Source organism: Nomascus leucogenys, chromosome 3 (assembly GCF_006542625.1).
Source record: "Nomascus leucogenys isolate Asia chromosome 3, Asia_NLE_v1, whole genome shotgun sequence".
Lineage (NCBI taxonomy): Eukaryota > Metazoa > Chordata > Mammalia > Primates > Hylobatidae > Nomascus > Nomascus leucogenys.
In genome coordinates, this window is record NC_044383.1 from 132,844,993 (window position 1) to 132,864,690 (window position 19,698).

At 37.3% G+C, this 19,698-nt stretch overlaps 1 protein-coding gene and 1 long non-coding RNA gene across 4 annotated transcripts in view; one reads left to right on the forward strand and one right to left on the reverse strand.

Moving 5' to 3' along the window:
* The window catches only part of ADGB (androglobin), a 198,346-nt gene extending 196,475 nt beyond the window's left edge, over positions 1 to 1,871 (forward strand). The window contains exon 36 of the mRNA XM_030809809.1: positions 1,446 to 1,871. Within this exon, the coding sequence (XP_030665669.1) occupies positions 1,446 to 1,628 (183 nt within the window). The 3' untranslated portion in view covers positions 1,629 to 1,871. The remainder of the gene's footprint in view (positions 1 to 1,445) is intronic.
* A 9,484-nt stretch (positions 1,872 to 11,355) lies between these two features.
* Positions 11,356 to 19,698, reverse strand: part of LOC115834465 — a 29,226-nt gene continuing 20,883 nt past the window's right edge. For 2 of the 3 annotated variants that reach the window (XR_004029381.1, XR_004029380.1), the window contains one exon: positions 11,356 to 11,702. This is a non-coding gene — a long non-coding RNA (uncharacterized LOC115834465). The remainder of the gene's footprint in view (positions 11,703 to 19,698) is intronic. The other variant, XR_004029382.1, reaches the window with a different exon arrangement.

The window sequence follows — 19,698 nt, forward strand, 5'->3', positions numbered from 1 at the left end:
CAGATATTCTGTTTAGATTCACTGTTGTGTCCCCAGAGCTTCAGAGGAAGGTCTGCTTTGCACAAAGTTTAATTAATGAATCAGTAAATCCATGAATGGATATTAAAATTGTGTAAGTTCAATTTACCATGTGGGAAATACTTTAGATTAGATTAGAAAACAAAAGGGAATTTGAGGATTGCAGTTTGTGGTTTTTGTGTGTAATAACCAAGTAAATGCAGCAGATAGAGAGGAAATGGGGAAAAAATAGACAGCTTTGAGTTCACACCCATTTATGTGTGAGGCACAGAGAGCCCGAGTTTTGATTGAAGCCATTTTAAGAGAAACATGATCAATAACATTTCTTATCAGATAGGAGAATGAATGTTTTATACTCATTCCTCAAGGGATTACTGATGCATATTAAACTTATTTACACACTCCTTAAAATCTCTGTCCTGCTCATTCTCTTGCTCTCTTTAATATGTCACTACTATCATCTTGTACTTCTGCAATTGGCTTAGTCAATCCAGTTTTATTATGGTAGCTACAGTACTATCTTTTGTAAAAACTTCAGGAAGTCCGATTCTGACATCCAGCTTTTCCCAACATCTCAATAAGATTAAGCCGGGTGCAAAACACATGGAAGATGTCTTGATAAATTCAAGGACGAAGACAAAGCAGTCATTTCTAGAAGTCTTTTCAGGCTAGCATCTGTGCTTTAATATACTTATTCTTTGATTATATTATTTTTGAAACAGTAAGCAATTAATTTGGCCACTTCCCTTTTAAGAGATGAAGGGGAAAAAGAGAAATCAGCAAAGGTGACTGAATAGGAGCAGCTGGTGAGAGAAGACAATCTAAGAGCTAAGTGAAATCAGTTGATCCAGGAGGAGAGCGTGTGGTTAAAGCAAGAATAAGAACAGTAAATGATCTTGGATTTAGCTACATAGAAGGCTTTGGTATCCTTGAATAGTTTTGCTGAAGTGGTGAGAATGAAAGTCAAGCTGACAACAACAAAGTAACCAACGGATTTGGCCATACTATTTGGAGCTTCGTCATCAAGTATAGCTCAGCTATATTTTGTCAGGGATAGCACACATGTGGGGAACTAGTAATTTCTTGAGCAGAGTTACTTTGCAAGAGACATTGGGCTTATTAATATCTCATATAGGTTATATTTGAAATAATTTAAACAGAATACCTTTGGGGAAAAAATGTATGTTTTCATTACCTTTGACTATTTTTTCTACAAATGTTTTTATTTTGCCATACTGTGTTAAAATCTCAGGAACCCTTTGTTGCTCTGTTTTGTCTATTGATAAGCTTTTGAGACCATACACTAATCTTCATTTTGCCTATGAATGTATGGGCATAAAGGACAGGATAAAGGAATTTCATTTTTTCTTTCTGGGAACATAAGCCTTTACCAGTGGAACTTTGTTTGGGGTTTTGCTTTGGAACAGGACTCCTTAGATGAAGCCCGACAGAAAATTTTCGACATCCGGGAAGAGTACAGAAACAAATTGCTGGAAGCTGAGCGCCTAAAGCTGGAAGCTCTGGCTGCTCAGGAAGCTGCTGTGAAGCTGGAGACAGAAAAGACCGTGGCTCCCGACACACAGAAAAGAAAGAAAGGAAAGAAAAAGTGACCAGGGGATGTCCAATACTACCCTGCTTCTGGAGAGAAACAAATCTATTTGTAATGATCTATAACTACCTGCTGATAAGACATTGGGCCAACTGAAAATAGAAATTGTTCTTTCTTAGAAATATTTTAATGCTAACTTGTTTTCCTCTGAAACCTAGTATTTGAAACCATTCGAGTTAAAATGCTCTAATTTCAATAAAATAGCTTCCAAATATTTAAAATGTAATACATTTGACACTCTAAACTGCCTGCATTTTTAATTAGAAGTGAAACAAGTCCATAAATTAAGCAACAGGATTATCTTTGAAAATTTCAGCAATGAGAAAAGGGGCTTTTGTTCTTAGAAGAAATTTAGTCTTAAACTTTAAGAGTTTAAAAATACTAATAACTATGCTTTAGAATTATGTTTTTCTTTTTTTTTTTTTTTGAGACTGAGTCTCACTCTGTTGCCCAGGCTGGAGTGCAGTGGTATAATCTCAGCTCACTGCAACCTCCACCTCCTGGACCGAAGCTATCCTCCTAATTTTTTTTTCTTTTGAGATGGAGTTTCACTCTTGTTGTTGGGGTGATCAGACCCAACACCAGGTCGTGGGGGTGACAGAGTCTGGCAGAGTCAAAGGATTGAGAAAAAGACAGTTTGAGAGAGAAAGCTGGGACGGAGTGAGCCACTAGTGAGCATGGAGGCCGCGAAGGCCTTCCGCTGTGGGAGCCCACGCTATTTATTGGTAATCCAACAAAGAAACAGGTGGTGAGAATGTGGAGGTCAAAAGGGCAGGCGCATGATCTACAGCTGTGAGGGCTTAGCATTTATATGGAACATGTTCTGCTACTTGAGATAATGGGAACAGCAGCCTAGGAGGGCTAGAAGCAAGGAGCCAGCAAGTCTAGACACATTCCACAGGACATTATGTCAGACACGCAAGCCCTGCCTCAGTTTTTGTCCCAACACTCAGCTTTTTCCTAACACTTGTTGCCTAGGCTAGAGTGCAATGGCACAATCTCATCTCACTGCAACCTCTCCCTCCTGAGTTCAAGTGATTCTCTTGCCTCAGCCTCCTGAGTAGCTGGGATTAGTGGTGCAGCCACCACGGCCAGCTAATTTTGTATTTTTAGTAGAGACTGGGGTTTCAGCAGGTCCACCAGGCTGGTCTTGAACTCCTGACCTCAGGTGATCCACCCACCTCGGCCTCCTAAAATGCTGGGATTACAGGCTGGAGCCATGGCACCCGGCCAATTTCTGTGTTGTTTTGTAGAGACAGGGTTTCGCCATGTCTCCCAGGCTGTTCTCAAACTGCTGAGTTCAAGAGATCCACCCATGCCGGCTTGCTTCCCAAAATGCTGGAATTACAGGCATAAACCACCACGCCCAGCTTAAAAATAATACTCCCATAAATGGTCAACTAATTTTTGACAAGGATGCCAAAAATACACATGATGAAAGAAAATCTTTTCAAAAACGATGTTGGGAAAACTAAATATCCACATGCAAAAGAATAAAATAGGACCATTGCCCTATGCTATATAAAAAAATTAAATAGATTAAAGATTTAAATGTAACATTGGAACTCATAAAACGCTTAGAAGATTGCATACAGAAAAATCTCCTTGACATTGGTCTTGGCAATTTCTTTTGGAGATGACACCAAAAGCACAGGCAACAAAAGCAAACATAAACAAGTAGGACTACAGAAAAATAAAAAGCTACTGCACAACAAAGGAAACGACAAAATGAAAAGACAATCTATAGAATGGGAGAAAATACTTGTAAACGGTATTTCTGATAAGGGGCTAATATTTAAAATATATTAAAAAACTCATATAACTCAATAGCAAAAAAAGCAAATAACCTGGTTTTAAAAATGGGCAAAGGACTTGAATAAACACCTATCCAAAGAAGATACAGGAGTGACCAACAGGTATATACAAAGGTACTCAGCATCATTAATCATTAGAGAAATGCAAATCAAAACAATGAGGTATCACCTCACACCTGTTAAGATGGCTTTTATCATAAAGACAAGAGATAAGTGTTGGGGAGGGTGTGGAGAAAGGGAACCCTGTACACACTTGGTGAGAATGTAAATTGGAACAGCCATTACAGAAAACAGTATGGAAGTTTCTCAGAAAGTTAAAACTAGAGCTACCATATGATCCAGAATCCCATTCCTGGGTATATATTAAAAGGAAATGAAATCAGTATGTCTATGAGAGGACTGCAACCCTCTGTTCATGGCAGCATTATTTACAGTGGTGATACGGAGACAGCCCAAGTGTCCATCAATGGATGAATTAATAAAGAAAATGTGGTACGTATATATATATAAATAATGGAATATAATTTAACCATAAAATAGAAGGAAATCCTGCCATTTGCAACAACATAGATGAACTTGTAGGCCTTATGCTAAGTGAAATATGCCAGAAACTGAAAGAAAAATAATGCATAATCTCACACACATGTGCAATTTTAAAACTTGAACTCATAGAAGTCTAGGACAGTGGTTACCAGAGACTTAGGGGTGAGAGAAATGGGGAGATGTTGGTCAAAGAGTACAAACATTTAGTAATAAGCTGACAAATTCTGTGTATCTCAGGTACAGAATGGATGGTGCCATCAGAATCAGTAGTAGTAATTAAATTGATTATATTAATCATTATTCAGTGTATACATATATCAAACCATCATGTGGTATACTTTGAAAATATACAATGTTTATGTTTCTAAAAATTTTTTAAAGTTTACAAGAAAAAGTTAATATTTTATCCATCTGCCCACTTGTATATGTAATGTTACTTAATTTAATAAATGCAAATGTGCATTTTTACATTATCCTTTGCCTACTCTTAGCTTCACAACCTTATGATCCCCAGCTCCCAAAATACATACATAGAAACAACCTATTTTGAATGTTTCCATATTTTTCATTCATCTCATATGCTCACACCTCAATAATTTATATTGTATCCTGGTTTGTTTTACAAAATGGCCTTTTTTAAAGCATAATACAATGTGTCTTGCTTTTTCTCACCAAACAACACAGAATCTCTTCAAGTCACTGGTAATTTATTGTTCTTAATTGCTATGTAATATTCCATGGTACAAATATACCATAATTTATTCATGTATAAATTTATGAATTTTATATATACATATGTGTGAGTGTATATATATACATTCAGGATATTCAGGTAGTGTGTGTATATATATATTCAGGATATTCAAGTAGTAACATTAATATTATATATTCTCCTTAAGTTAGATAAAAATTCATCTGCAAACAATTTGTCATTACAATTTAAATGATGTATCTTTGATCAATTACTTTCTTTCAGATATTTTTTGCTATTATTTGATAGTTTTCACTCGCTTTCTTCTTTACTTTTCTTGCTGTGCTTTTTCTTTTTTTTTTTTTGAGATGGAGTCTCCCTCTGTCTCCCAGGCTGGCGTTCAATGGTGGGATCTCAGCTCACTGCAACCTCCACCTCCCAGGTTCAAGTGATTTTCCTCCCTCAGCCTCCTAAGTAGCTGGGATTACAGGTGTGCGCCACCACGCCTGGCTAATTTTTTTTTATTTTTGGTAGAGACGGGGTTTCACCTTGTTCGTCAGGCTGATCTCGAACTCCTGACCTCATGATCCGCCTGCCTTGGGCTCCCAAAGTGCTGGGATTACAGGTGTGAGCCACAGTGCCCAGCCTGCTGTGTTTTTTAAACCATTACTCTTTCAGCTTTTTCTATTTCTGATTTTTGCTATTTTTCCAAAGCTCTGATAGTTTTTTTGTAGCTTATTTTGAATCATTAGGTTACATTTTTCTTCTGATCAAAGCACACTTCTCTGGGATGTTTTCATTTTCTGTCTAAGTATTATTTGTTTCATTTTATCTCATTATCTTTAATAACAGATTTTTCCCATTTAAGAGATTGAATTTTACAAGCTATTAGAAGCAGGTTCCTGTAAATGACGAAGAATCTAAAGGAACTCTCCCAGCTTTATGGACGGAGGACGCCCCACAATGAGAGACTGAAGCAAGAGTTTCATCAGTGGAGATTTGTTAAGCTAGAGCTTGAGGGGGTGCCCCCCCAAAAAAAACAAACAAAAGCACGAGTCACAGAAACATCTGTGCTTGTGTTCTCTGAAGGGGTTGTCAGGAAGTTTAATGTTTATACATTTCTTTAAAAGGGGGAAGGCATATAGGAAGAGGCAGGTAGGTAGTGAGGCAAATGGTTACATTTTTGTGAGATTTTAATCAGTGCCCATTAAATGCACATTTTATATCAGATAAGGTGAACATTCCAAGAACAAGGGAGTAAAGGAAGAATCAACCATGCAGACATCTCAGGTTAGGTGGAGGAATGATTGATCCCTTGTATGTTCTGCACCTGGGAAGACAAACTTGTTATCGACATTGTCAGTGTGAAATCTAACGGACTTTAGTTTTAGGTGCTGGTCTTGGATTGCAGATCTAAAGTTTTCATTGACATGCCCTTGTTTTATGGGAAGGTACACATTTTTGAAAGGTTTCCAGGCCAGCAAAGAACTTACCTGGGAACAGCTTGGACAGTGAAGCTTTTTGCCTTTCTATGGGGTCTGACAAATGTACAAATGCTTTGACAGGAGCTTGTGAAGAACAGCTATTCATTTGGGAAAAGAATGGCAGTGTTGCATGACTCAGCCTCCAGGCTCTCCAGGCTTATCTTTCTCTTTGGCGTAACGAGTTTGGGGGATCTGAGATTTTTATTTTCCTTTAGAGTTGTAATCATCAAAATATGGCCTGATTACCCATTTCTCTGTCTCAGAGATAATCCTGCTTTATGACAGATTCTGAATTTTTTACCTCTAAGCTCCTGTTTCCTAGATTTCTGTGGAACTTGGTTTTCAAGACAGAGTTCTGTATTTAGGTGTTTTTTCTCTTGCAGTAATCTGAATCCGTGACCCCTTGGTCTCAACATTCTTTCTCCCCTTTCTCCAGCATTTCTCAGTTTGCTTACTTCTTCAAACAGTGTTCTCTTACTTTAAGGCATGTTCTTCTGGATATTTCTTAGAGTTTCAAGTGGAATTTCATGGATTTTAGGGTTCGTTGGTAGTTTTATGTGTTCTCACCAGTGCCAACCATACAGATCTGAATGCTGAGATAATCCTGCTGATTGTCTGTATTTGGGCCACAACTACAGATGCAGGATTTTTTTTTCTCGGTCACTTTGCAAGCCAGGGACCCCTAGCCAGTGATTCCCTACCTGGGCCGCTCTCGGGGATGCTACTGTGCCCCAGCTCACCTGTGTTATAGCTTGTGCTTATGTTCTGTGGTTCCCAAAATCTTGTACTGCGCCCAAGAAGAATGAAGATGCACTGTACATTGAAGGGTGAGGAGGGTGGAAAAGAATTTTGTTGAACGATGAAACAGCTTTTAGCGGAGAGGGGATATAGGGGTGGTTCCCCTATCTGAGGGCAGGAAAATCCCTCCCCTGTTGCTGGCTCTGGGGCCTCTTATGGACTCAGAATGGGGAGTGGGTACTGATTGATTTGTGAATATGCAAAAAAGGTTAAAGCGAAGACATCACTCAAAGGTGGGCATGACAGTGTAGAAAACCAATTAGGAAAGGGTAGGTATATGTAAAATAGGTGAAGGGTGGGGCCCAGTCAGAGGAAACCATGCTGACGGGTGGACAAATTCTCAGTCCGGTTTGAGGATTTAACCTGCAGCTTGGCTTTCAGGCTTTAAGCTGTCTTTGGCTTCAAGGTGGGGTTTCACCAGGCGCCCGCCCCTATCTGCCTAGGCATTTGGCTGCCTCCTGCCACTCTCAATACCACTCTTGTTCATGGGAATTTCTTGTCATCTAATTTTGCTAGCAATTTATCTGAGTTTCGTTTTTTCTTGGGTGTGTATGTGTACTTGCTTTGACATCACAATTGTATTTATAGTTTTCAGGAGTAGTTTTGGGGAAAAGCAAAAATATGACACATCATTATCCTGCCACTAGAAGTGTGTTACTTATTTATAATTTTATTTGCTTATAATCAGACTACATGATCCCTAGAATCTTTACTTCTAAAAAATTTATGAAGACTTTCTACGTAACTAAGTAGAGGTTTAAATTACATAAATGTGTAGGATGATCGTAAACTTTGCATATATATGTAAAAAGAATTGCTTGAAAAGAATGCAAATTTTAATTTTAGAAAAGCCTCATTTCCAAAATTTAACCCTCTATGTAGTTTTATGGAAAATTATATATAATGTTTTTCAAGTTTTAGTCAAATCTATTCATTATTTAATTACTCTCTTTTTTTAGTTTTAATCCACTTCATTTGTCTAGTTCTCAGAAGTATGTTGTAGAATTCAACAATATTTTTTCTTATTTTTTTGTATTCGAATAATCTTTATGCTTTCAGCTGTGCTATCATTTAAAAATATATTAAGCTAAAAGTAACAAAAAGGTCAGTTACAGCCAGGTGTCTCATGCCTGTAATCCTAGCACTTTGGGAGGCCGAGGTGGGCGGTCAGGAGTTCGAGACCAGCCTGACCAACATGAAGAAACCCCGTCTCTACTAAAAATACAAAATTAGCTGGGCGTGTGTGGCACATGCCTGTAATCCAGCTACTCAGGAGGCTGAGGCAGAATTGCTTGAACCTAGGAGGCAGAGGTTGTGGTGAGCCGAGATCATGCCATTGCACTCCAGCCTGGGCAAAAAAAAAAAAAAGTCACTTACCTTTGCTCAATTAAATAGGAGGATATTTATCTAACTTAATAAAAAGTTAGCATCTCAAAATCTAGAGCAAATATCTCTGTGGTAATATTGCCTTTCCTTCATCATCACAAAATGACTATTGTAGCTCCAGCAGAGACATGTAGAAGAATATTCATGGCAGCACAATTTATAATAGTCCAAAATTGGGGAAAACTTAAATTTCCATTCATAGTAAAATGAGCACATCAACAAATCATGGTGTTTTTATATGATTAAATACTATGCAATAATCAGAATAAAGGAACCACTGCTATGCTCCATACCATGGATGATTTTAATAAATATTTTATGCATTTAGATTTCAACACCTAGGAAAGCTGATCTGTGGTGTTAAATAGGCCGGGCGCGGTGGCTCACGCTTGTAATCCCAGCACTTTGGGAGGCCGAGGGGGGCGGATCACGAGGTCAGGAGATTGAGACTGCGGTGAAACCTCGTCTCTACTAAAAAATACAAAAAAATTAGCCGGGCGTGGTGGCGGGCGCCTGTAGTCCCAGCTACTCGGAGAGGCTGAGGCGGGAGAATGGCATGAACCCGGGAGGCGGAGCTTGCAGTGAGCCAAGATTGTGCCACTGCACTCCAGCCTGGGCAACAGAGCGAGACTCCATCTCAAGAAAAAAAAAAAAAAAAAGTCATAATAATGGTTAAATTTAAGGAGTAAATGGTATCAGGAATTGTCATTACAGGCCATTCTAGATGCTGATAATCTCAATATTGATATGAAGGACTGTAACACAGGTAGTTTACTTTGTAAAAAAAAAAAAAAAATTTTTTTTATTTTTTTAGATGAAATCTCACTCTGTCTCACAGGCTGGAGTACAATGGCATGATCTCGGGTCACTGCAACCTCCATCTCCCAGGTTCAAGTGATTCTCATGCCTCAGCCTCCCCCCGAGTAGCTGAAATTACAGGTGCCTACCACCACACCCAGCTAATTTTTGTATTTTTAGTAGAGACAAGGTTTCACCATGTTAGCCAGGCTGGTCTCGAATTCCTGACCTCAAGTGATCTGCCCACCTTGGCCTCCCAAAGTGCTGGGATTACAGGTGTGAGCGCCTGGCCTTCTTTGTAAATATTTATGGAGCAGTAAATTTAAAATTTATTTACATATCTGTGTTTATGTATCTTTCAATAAAAAGTTTACATGATAAAATGATCAATGGAAAAGTTGAAACAAAATATTACTGGATTTAATAACTCAATAATTAAGTTTAATAGCAGATTATAGTAGTTTAGGAGACAATTATGAAGCTGTAAAGTCATCAAAAAGTAGTTAACTGACAAAACACATCAATCTATATGTTAAACATAAGATTAAATTTAAATGTTAGTGGAATAATATTCTAATTAAATACTTAATATTTAATTAACTAACATTTAATTAGAGACACAGGATTGAGAGATGAGTGCAGGTTGGGGAGTACTTCGTAGTGGGAGAATGAAGCTCAGAGAGATCTTGTGGCTTCAGTTCAGTATGTTAAGGTGCCATATTATGGGGTATCATTTTCTGACCCCCAACAATGCAATGATTTTATTTCTGAAATATTCAATGAACATTAAAATTGTACAAAAAAATACTTTGACTTTATATGTCTCACAGAATTAGATTCTTTGATTACTAACTTGCTTTTCAACTATATGAATGGTGGACCATTCAAATCAAATAGAAGGTAAAACAATTCTCTGTTCCATGTGACTCAAAATGCATTTTGAAGACAGTTTTAACACCCCTGTGATTTCATCCCTGACCAAATCAATCAGCAGTTCCCATTCCTTAGCCCCCCAAACGCCAAATTATCCTTAAAAACCCTAATCTCCAAATTCATGGGGAGGCAGATTTGAGAGATATTGCCCATCCTCCCCACCCAGCGGCCCTGCAATTATTAAAATTCAAAATGACAGGATGTCTAATATTCTTGGTCTTCGACCACTAAATAGCAGTTCTCTCTTATTATTGGGACAACCACAAATGTCCCCATGTGTTTCCTAAATATTTCCTAGAAGAGGCACTGTCTCCATGGAGAACATTATTCCCATGTAGAAGAATAGTAGAATGCTGAGAAGCTGAGATAGTAATGTCTATGGATCACAGTTAATAAATGACTATTGGAATACATTGCCAATATACACATGTGCAATCATATTGAGTAAACCAGGGTATGTCTATAAAGCATGTACAGTCCCTACAATCCATAGGCCATTGTCTTTGGCAAAATATCTCACCCCCCCCATTCGGTTTCTTTCTCTTTAGTCTCCTACCATCTACCTCTTTTCAGCCCTTCAAGTACTTCAAGATCAAGCTGTCCCTTCTCTGGGCTGGTATAAGGGCAGAGAAAACAGTGTTCTTGTTCTGCAGACATAGGCCTGCCTTTGAGATGATAGAAATAATCCCTGAGACACAATTCTGGTGATAATGAAGCACCATTATATGGAGTAATTTAACTCCTCATTGCATCCAACAACTGCACTAAAAAATAGATTGTAGCTTCCCCTTTTCCACAATCAAAGTGCCCACTAAAGTGTTTTTGGAAATGTAACTGTCTTCATTTAAATGAATCTAAAAACTGCTGATAGCTTTAATAAACTTTTAACTGACTTCTAGACACCAAGTTTTCAAACAAAACATTGAATTCTAGTCCTAGAGCCTCTCATATTTAGTTTGTTTTCACACAAAAAAATATGTGTGTAAACTCTGATCTGTTAACTGATATTTATCTTGTGTTTCTGTCTCATTCAAAACAAACCCTTGCATTCATTGCCCCTTGAAAAACAGGGAAATAAAGGGAGAATTGGCTATGTATGTATGTATGTGTATATATATATATATATATATATATACACACACATACACATACACACACACACACATATGTATATGATAGAACTTTTCTCAGAGAAACAAAACACATGTTATGGCCCAGTGAGGTTCTTCTTGCCCACTGCATGGAAAACACCAATACACTGAGACAGTAGATGTTGCAGCAAAGAAAGAATTTTAATATTTTAATAATTGCAGGGCCGCTGAGTGGGGAGGATGGGCAACATCTCTCAAATCTGCCTCCCCATGAATTTGGAGGTGAGGGTTTTTAAGGATGATTTGGTGTGTGGGGGGTGCTAAGGAATGGGAACTGCTGATTGATTTGGTCAGGGATGAAATCACAGGAGTGTCAAAACTGTCTTCATGTCCTGAGTGACTTCATGGGTGGGAGTCACAGAACCAGCTGAATCAGTTCTTTGGTATGGGTCATGGGTCTGGGTGGCATCAGTTGGTCTACCAGAGTGCAAAGTCTGAAAAATATTTGAAAGACCAGCCTCAAGTTTCACAAGTTACCTGTAAGAGCAATTGGTGAAGTTATAAAATTTGTGAGCATTGGGTACAAGAATCCTGAGCAGTAAGCAATTATAAAAAAGCAAGCTAGGGAGCAATGACCAGCTATTGTTTATGCCTATATCTTAGCAGAATTCAAGCCCCCAACATAATTGTAACCTTGTGGTCTTTCATTAGTCTGATATAGTCACTTTCAGTCCCCAAATAAGGAGGCGGGTAGTTTTGGGACGGGAACTATTATCATCCTTGCTTTGAACTATAAGCTGAATTCTTCCCATAGTTGGCTTGGCCTACATACAGGAATGAGAAAAGGCAGGTAGCTTGAGGTTAGAAGCAAGGTAGAGTCAGTTGTGTTAGACTTCTCTTACTGTTATAATTTTGCAAAGGCAGTTTCACACGCGTCTTGCCAGCTCCATCCCCTGGCTTGGGCCCTGCCCTGGGTGGGTTTATTTATACCAGGTTAATAAAAGCTTTCAGTAACCTTTATAGAATATCTCTGAAAGTAACATTATGAAGAAACTTTGTTCAAATTGTCATAAAGTGTTTTGTCTAATCAATTATAAAACAGACTTTAGTCATTTTAATTTACATAAAATAGTTTCCAACCACAGATGTGTTTTTATGGAATAGCTTCATTACCTATTGAATGTGCTTAGAACTTTAAGCTAAACATCCTTGTTTTTTACTTTTTTGGACAGGCACAGATGGCAGCATTACCACATGTATGATTTATTTTTGAAGTGAACTTATATAACAAACAACCCTACTATGCATATGTATATTTTCATAACTTTAAACAATTCTAAATTCAAATAAACCAAGCATTTTTAATTTATTTTGCTAATTATGAAAATTCACTTATCTAATCTGTAAATACCTTTTCCATCTGGTATATAACATAATGATACTCTTTATTGTCACTGTTAATCACGCTGTTCATTTCAGAATCATCAATTCAGATAGCATCTGGGCATCTTTCATTCCATTGTAGGTGACTGATATAGTCAGACAGATACAAAGAAACCTCATAAAAAGCTGTTTGACTTTGTGGAAACACTCTAAATAAATATGTCACATAATAAAGACTAATCAGTTAACATTTAAATGACTAAATAATTTAAGTCATGACTATGGCTCATTGGTGAAAACGGGCTAACTTTGTTAACATCACTATAACATTTTAAAGAGCTTGGAAAAACATGCTATTTTCACCAGAAAGTTTAAACTTGTGCAAATGTCCAAAACCATATTAGAAACAACCTGATCAATAACCATTACATTAATAATACAAAATGGTTGCTATGAATTTATTCTAAGGGAACTCTGAAGTATTTGTATATTTCTCTATGAATTTAGCTAATTTTTAGCTCAGTTACTTCTGGTGTAGCACGTGCCCAAAGTCTGCATGTTTTATAATATGATGTATGCAAAACAACCTTTGGAAAATAATATTAAAGCTTTTCTAAGAACCATCATTTCTTTAGCACATCATCTAAAGCCATTAAATTGTTGATATTAGATACCATGAAAATAGTTGTTAGAATAGTCAACTAGAATGTAAAGACTAATTTCCAATTTATGAATCATACAGATTCTTTATGTTTACTTTTCCTTTTTCATTTATCAACATTTAAGTCACCTCATTAGTTATTTCTGGTTCCATAAAGACAAAGATGAAGAAAACATGGGAAAATTCAAAGGGCTGAATTTGTAATTTGCAGATATGATACACACTTTCTTGAAAGAAGTTCACATTCCTAATGAGCTGCTCACAAGTCATTTGCAGATTTCAGTAGCCTTTAGTCTTCAGTACTCTGGGTGCCATAATATTGGCTGATAAGTTTTATTTTTTCAATTGTGTCATTATTATTTAACTAGATTGTCACACTAAAGACCATTTTTATAATACTTTGTATAAGATTTCACTTTAATGGGCTATAATCTCGAGTGTGAGAAAGAACTATATCATAATGTTAGGTTTTTTTTTGTTGTTGTTGTTGTTTTTGAGACGGAGTCTTGCTCTGCTGCCCAGGCATTAAGTTAACCTAAAAAGCTAGTTCAGGCCATGAGGGGATGTGGGGATCAGACATACCTCATTATACTCTCCTCCCATTGGAATTCAGGCACAGCTGACTAGCATTTACATTAAAACAGAGACGTTAAGACTTACAAAGTCAACTCTTTGTAGCAATAAGATGCCAACATGACAGATAGCAGGTCCTAAAAGAAATCAAAGTATTTTACCCCAAAATATATTTCTTTGGTATATTTTGAAATGGCCCTGCAAAGCTGCCTCTTGTGAGGAAAATCTAAATTCTGTAGTGAATCTTCTTCCCTTTCCAGGTCTTTTTCCAGAAAAGAATTAACTAAGAGTCTGTCACCTTTTTAAGTCTGATAAGAAACATTTGCAATCAATTCTCCCTGAAGCCCGCTACCTGGAGACTTCATCTACATAATAAAAGCCTCCATCTCCACAATTTCCTATCTTAACCCAGACACTCCCTTCTATTGATTACAGGTCTTAAGAGAAACACTTTCAACCAATGGCCAATCAGGAAATCTTCAAATTCACCCATGACCTGGAAGCCCATCAACCAGTCCCTCTTTGAGTCTTTCCACCTTCCCAGACTAAACCAACATACATCTTACATGTATTGATTGATGTCTTGTGTCTTTCTAAAACACATAAAACCAAGCTATAGCCCAACCTTGGGCACATGTTCTCAGGACCTCTTGAGTCTGTGTCATGGGCACATCTTAACTTTGGCAAAATAAACTTCTAAATTAATTGAGATCTGTCTCAGATATTTTTGGTTTACATATCTACAAAAGATATTATGAAATTTATTTCTCTGAAGGTCCTGAAATATAATGTAAATTCTTTGGTTTAAATTTGTCCTCCTTGAAAAGACTGAGTTGGTTATCTTGGGAATTTTGAATACTTTCCAGCCCTATGCTTCAAGATTTCATATTGTGAACAAAAATAGGATGATATTTAAATCCAAAATAATTTATCATGTCAGAGCTCTAGGCCAGCAGGTTTTAAGAAGGGAATATGAGCAAAGAGATGTTCTACAGTGAGCAGGTCTATGCAAACCTACCTCCAAGTCCAAGGCAGCTGAGAAGCTGAAGAAAGAGACTGACATATCCAGTTTCTCAGAAGAAAACATTTAATAAGGATTTACAAACAGAAACCATGTCTGTGTCTCAGATGGCAGCAAGACAAGATAGTGGATTCCTGCACCATTACCCACCCAATTCAGAGTTTATTTGCCATAGAGAAAGAATATGTGATTCAGAAGGGATATGTAGGAGAATTGATGTACAATAACATCAAGGTTGTTTTGATGTAAGGGCAGTACATTTAGGTAAGTACATACCCTTACACAAAGAATAATAGATGAACTGGAAATCTTAAAGGCCTTCCCAGAAATGTCATTAAACAGAAGGCAACATGACAGATTAGCAACCAAAATAGAGTTGCTTTGGCCTCCACAGGTGTTTAGCTGGGAAGTTTCAATTGAGAAGTAAAGGTGGAGACTCTCTCTTTCTGCAGTAGAACTGTCATGTGGGAGGTTAGAGAACTGAGGTGAGTAAAGATTCATTGGCTTGAATTAGTACACCACCCAAATGTTGCATTTGTGAACGTCAACATGAATTTTTGCTTGTTGTTTAGCAAACAAACCTTTTTATGTTTACAAAAGTGTTAAACAGATCCAAACACTATGGCAAGAAAAATAAGCGTGTTTCAATCCGGGAGAAAAATAGAGTGCTTACTCAAATACACAACTTCGCAGGCTTTGGTGTTCTTGTAAATCTGGTGGAATAATTAATTGAAAGGTGTTTTCTCTCCAGGCAGCTTTTGGTAGAACTCACCATCTATCTCAATGTACGCAAATGTTCTGTTCCACAAGTTAAAGACAGAACATGAAGAAAACTAAATGTGATTTACACTGCCAAGAGAATTTGGAAGTTCAGTATACTTATTTCAAACTGGAATTTAGCCCAGACTCTATTTTTGGTAAAGGAAAAAAAGAAAAAAAAATAAACACTTTAATAAAGTACAAGAACATTGGTTAATTGGGGATATAACACACATTTTCCAAGTAAAATTCCTGTTCAATCCTGCATAAAGGGTCAAGTGTGGCTCTTGATATACCAGTTCACCTTTTATATTTAAATAACAAGTTTCTTACCTTGATGAAAAAAGCCAAAGTCTAAAATATTTGAAAAGATTTATTATGAGTCAAATAAGAGTGACCATGGCCCATAGCCCAGCTTCAAGAGGTCTGGAGAACATGTGCCTCAACTGGTTGAGTTACAGAGGTGGTGGGTTTACAGTGGTAACAGAAGTTACACGTAAAGACCTAAGTCAGTTCATGAAAGGTATATATTGGTTCAGCTTGGAAAGTGGGTCATTGGGACATCTAAAGGGTGAAGGAGCTTACAAGTCATAGGTGGATTCAAAGATTTTCTGATTGGCAATTGGTCGAAAGAGTGAAGTTTTGCCTAAGAAGTTGAAGTAAGAGCAGAAAGAAATGCCTGAATTAAGATAAGGGAGTTGTGGAAGCCAGGGTTTTGTTATGTAGATGAAGCCTCAGGTAGTAGGCTTCAGAGAAAATCAATGGTAAATGTCTTTTCTTGGACCATAAAAGGTGTTAGATTCTCAGTTAAATCTCTCCTGGATTAGGAAAAGACCTAGAAAGGGAAGAAGATTCTCTACAATTTTCCTTACAAGAGATGACTTTGCAGAGCCATATCAAATTATGTAAAAGAAAATATATTTGGGGATAAAATACTTTGAATTGCTTCAGGATCTCCTATGTGTCCTGTGATGCTATATCAGTCAGGTCGGACTTTGGTATCTTATTGCTACAAACAGTCTACTTTATCAGTCTTATGATCTCTATTTTATTGTTAATGCTGGCCTGTTGTGCCTAAACTCCAAATGGAGAGGTTATAACAGGCATGTCCAACTGCCCCCCTTTCCTGTCATAGCCTGAATTAGTTTTTTCAGGTTTCTTTGGCATTCCTTTGGCCAAGGGGAGTCCATTCAATCAGTTGGGGGGCTTAGAATTTTATTTTTGGTTTACACTTATCTATTTGCTTTTCCAAAAATCTATTTGATAGACTGACTTCCAATCTGATTTTTTAGCCTCCCCACAAATCACAATTGTAAATTCTGGAAATGATGCAGCAGAAAACCAAAGTAGAACTCTGAAAAGTGGTAAGAAGGTGAGCTGATTTTAGACCTCATGGCTGGGGGAAAAGCACAGCAGCAGGGAGGCTTGCCTTCCCCCTGCCACCCACCCAACAGACAAATGCTACCCAGACCTATTGTTTTCTGACCAGCAAAATAGCAAAAGAAGGAAGCCAAGGTAGGTTTTGTTTTCTCCTGCTTAGAATATGAGTCCTTCTGACAACATCAGGTGAACAGACACCACTGGTAATGGTGGTCAATTGAGAGCCTTGCCATAAACAGGCAGCCAATGGAAACATTAACCTTCCCTGCCTATCCTGAGACTCCCTTTTTCCACTGAGAGGTACTGAGCAGGTCAACGGAGCTGGCAGAAGTTACCAAGCTATGGCTGGTGCCTGGTCAAGGAAGCTTATTTGTCCCCATGAACTCAAGATTCTTCTCCCACCTAGAGATACAGATACCAGGCAGGGAAACAAAGAACTCAGTTTATAGCAAGTAGCCCTATATAGGAAGTCTTTTTGTGCCTGCAGCAGGAAAGTCTGCTCCCCTGGCCAGAGATAATAGAGAAGGCAGAAGGCACTGGTAGGGGAATCCCACCATGCCCCATTCCCATTCAGAGACATCCAGCAGCTGGCCTAAATAAACCCTATTTTATCCCTTAGGGAGCACCAGTAGAAACCAACGTGAACTCCAGAAGCACTAGATAAACCAGGTGGATGAAAATAATACCACAAAGGCTCTGACAATCAAAATGCCATTATAACTACAACCTACAAAAATAAGCAAAGACCTGTATGCTAAAACTAAGCAGTGAGACAATCTTCTAAAATAAAAGATTAAAATAAGACTCAGTGTTTCCTGACAAAATAGGGGGGAAAGTCTAGAATGAAATTTAAAATAACCTTTCATAACAAGAACCAGAAAATCACAACTTGAATGAGAAAAGGAGTTGATATCAACACTGAGATAAATCAGATGTTGGAATTATCTCACAAAGATTTTATAGTAGTTATCATAAAAATGCTTCAGATATCAATTATAAATTCTCTTGAAACAAATTATAATTTGTTATTAAAAAGAGTTATTAAAATAGGAGTTATTAAAAAGAGACAAATGGAAATTATAGAACTAAAAATACAATAAAAGAAATAATCTGATGGAAGGGCTCATTGGTAGAGTGGAGATGACGAAGTATAGAATCAATGAATTTGAAGCAGAATAATCAAATTCACTCTTATAACAAGAACCATTGTGAACAATAGGAAGAAAACAGATTCCTTAATCAGGGACCTGTAAAATGATAACAAAAAAATCCATCATTCATGTCAGCAGAGTCCCAGAAGGAAAGGAGAAAAAATGGGGCTGAAAGAGTGTTTGAAGAAATAATGGCTGACACAAGACACAAGACACAAACCTACGGATCCAAGAAGCTGAGTGAATCCCAAACAGGATAAACTCAAAGAAACCTATGTCAAAATACCTAATTAAAGTTTTGAATAGTAAAAATAAGGAAAATGTCTCGAAACCAGCCAGAGAGAAATGATACATTATCTATATGGGAACACTCACTTAAAGGATAATAGATTTCTCATCTGAAACCACAGAAGCCAGGAAGAAAGTGGCACAATATTTTCAAATGCTGAAAGAAAAATAAATAAATAAATAAAACAACCGTCAACCCAGAATTCTGGTGAAACTATCCTTCATAAATGGAAGGAAAATAAAAACATTCTCACAAGAAGGAAAACTAAAAGCATTATCAGAGATATGGTGGTTAAAGGAAATTCTCAAAAAGAAAGAAAAGGATAAAAGAAGTAATCTTGCAGCATCAGGAAGGAAGAAGGAATAACAGAGCATTTTCCTCATGAGCTTTATAAACTTATTAAAATTAAAAATTAGCACAGCATCTTGTATCCAAGATGATAATATTTAAAGTTTGGAAAGGTAAAGGAACTCAAATGGAAGTGAGGCTTCTTTTTTTTTTTTTTTTTCTTTTTTTTGAGACGGAGTCTCGCTCTGTCACCCACGCTGGAGTGCAGTGGCGCGATCTCAGCTCACTGCAAGCTCCGCCTCCGGGTTCACGCCATTCTCCTGCCTCAGCCTCTCCGAGTAGCTGGCACTACAGGCGCCCGCCACCACGCCCGGCTAATTTTTTGTATTTTTAGTAGAGACGGGGTTTCACCGTGGTCTCGATCTCCTGACCTTGTGATCCGCCTGCCTCGGCCTCCCAAAGTGCTGGGATTACAAGCGTGAGCCACCGCGCCCGGCCGGAAGTGAGGCTTCTATACCTCACTCAAAGTGGTAAAATGTTGGTACCAGTAGACTGTTTTTATATATATATGTATATATATAAATATATGTTATATGTGTATATATAGAAATATGTTATATATGTATATATAAATATATGTTATATATGTGTACATATACTATATATAAATATATGTTATATATGTGTATATATACTATATATATATATACCTAGAGCAACCACAACAAATTATACAAAGATATACACTCAAAAACTCTAAAAATAAAATCAAGATAACATCTTAAAAATAGCTCTTCAAGTATCTCACAGGAAAGACAAAAGAAACAGAGAAACAAAACCAGAACAAACCAGTAGTAAGTAAATAATAAAATGGCAGACTTAAGTGCTTACGTATCAATAATTACTAAATGTAAATTATCTAATAGACCAATCAAAAAAAGATATATTGGCAAAGTAGATAGAAAAGCACAGTTCAACTGTAGTGATTACAAGAAACTTATTTTAAATTTAGCAACATGGGTAGAAAG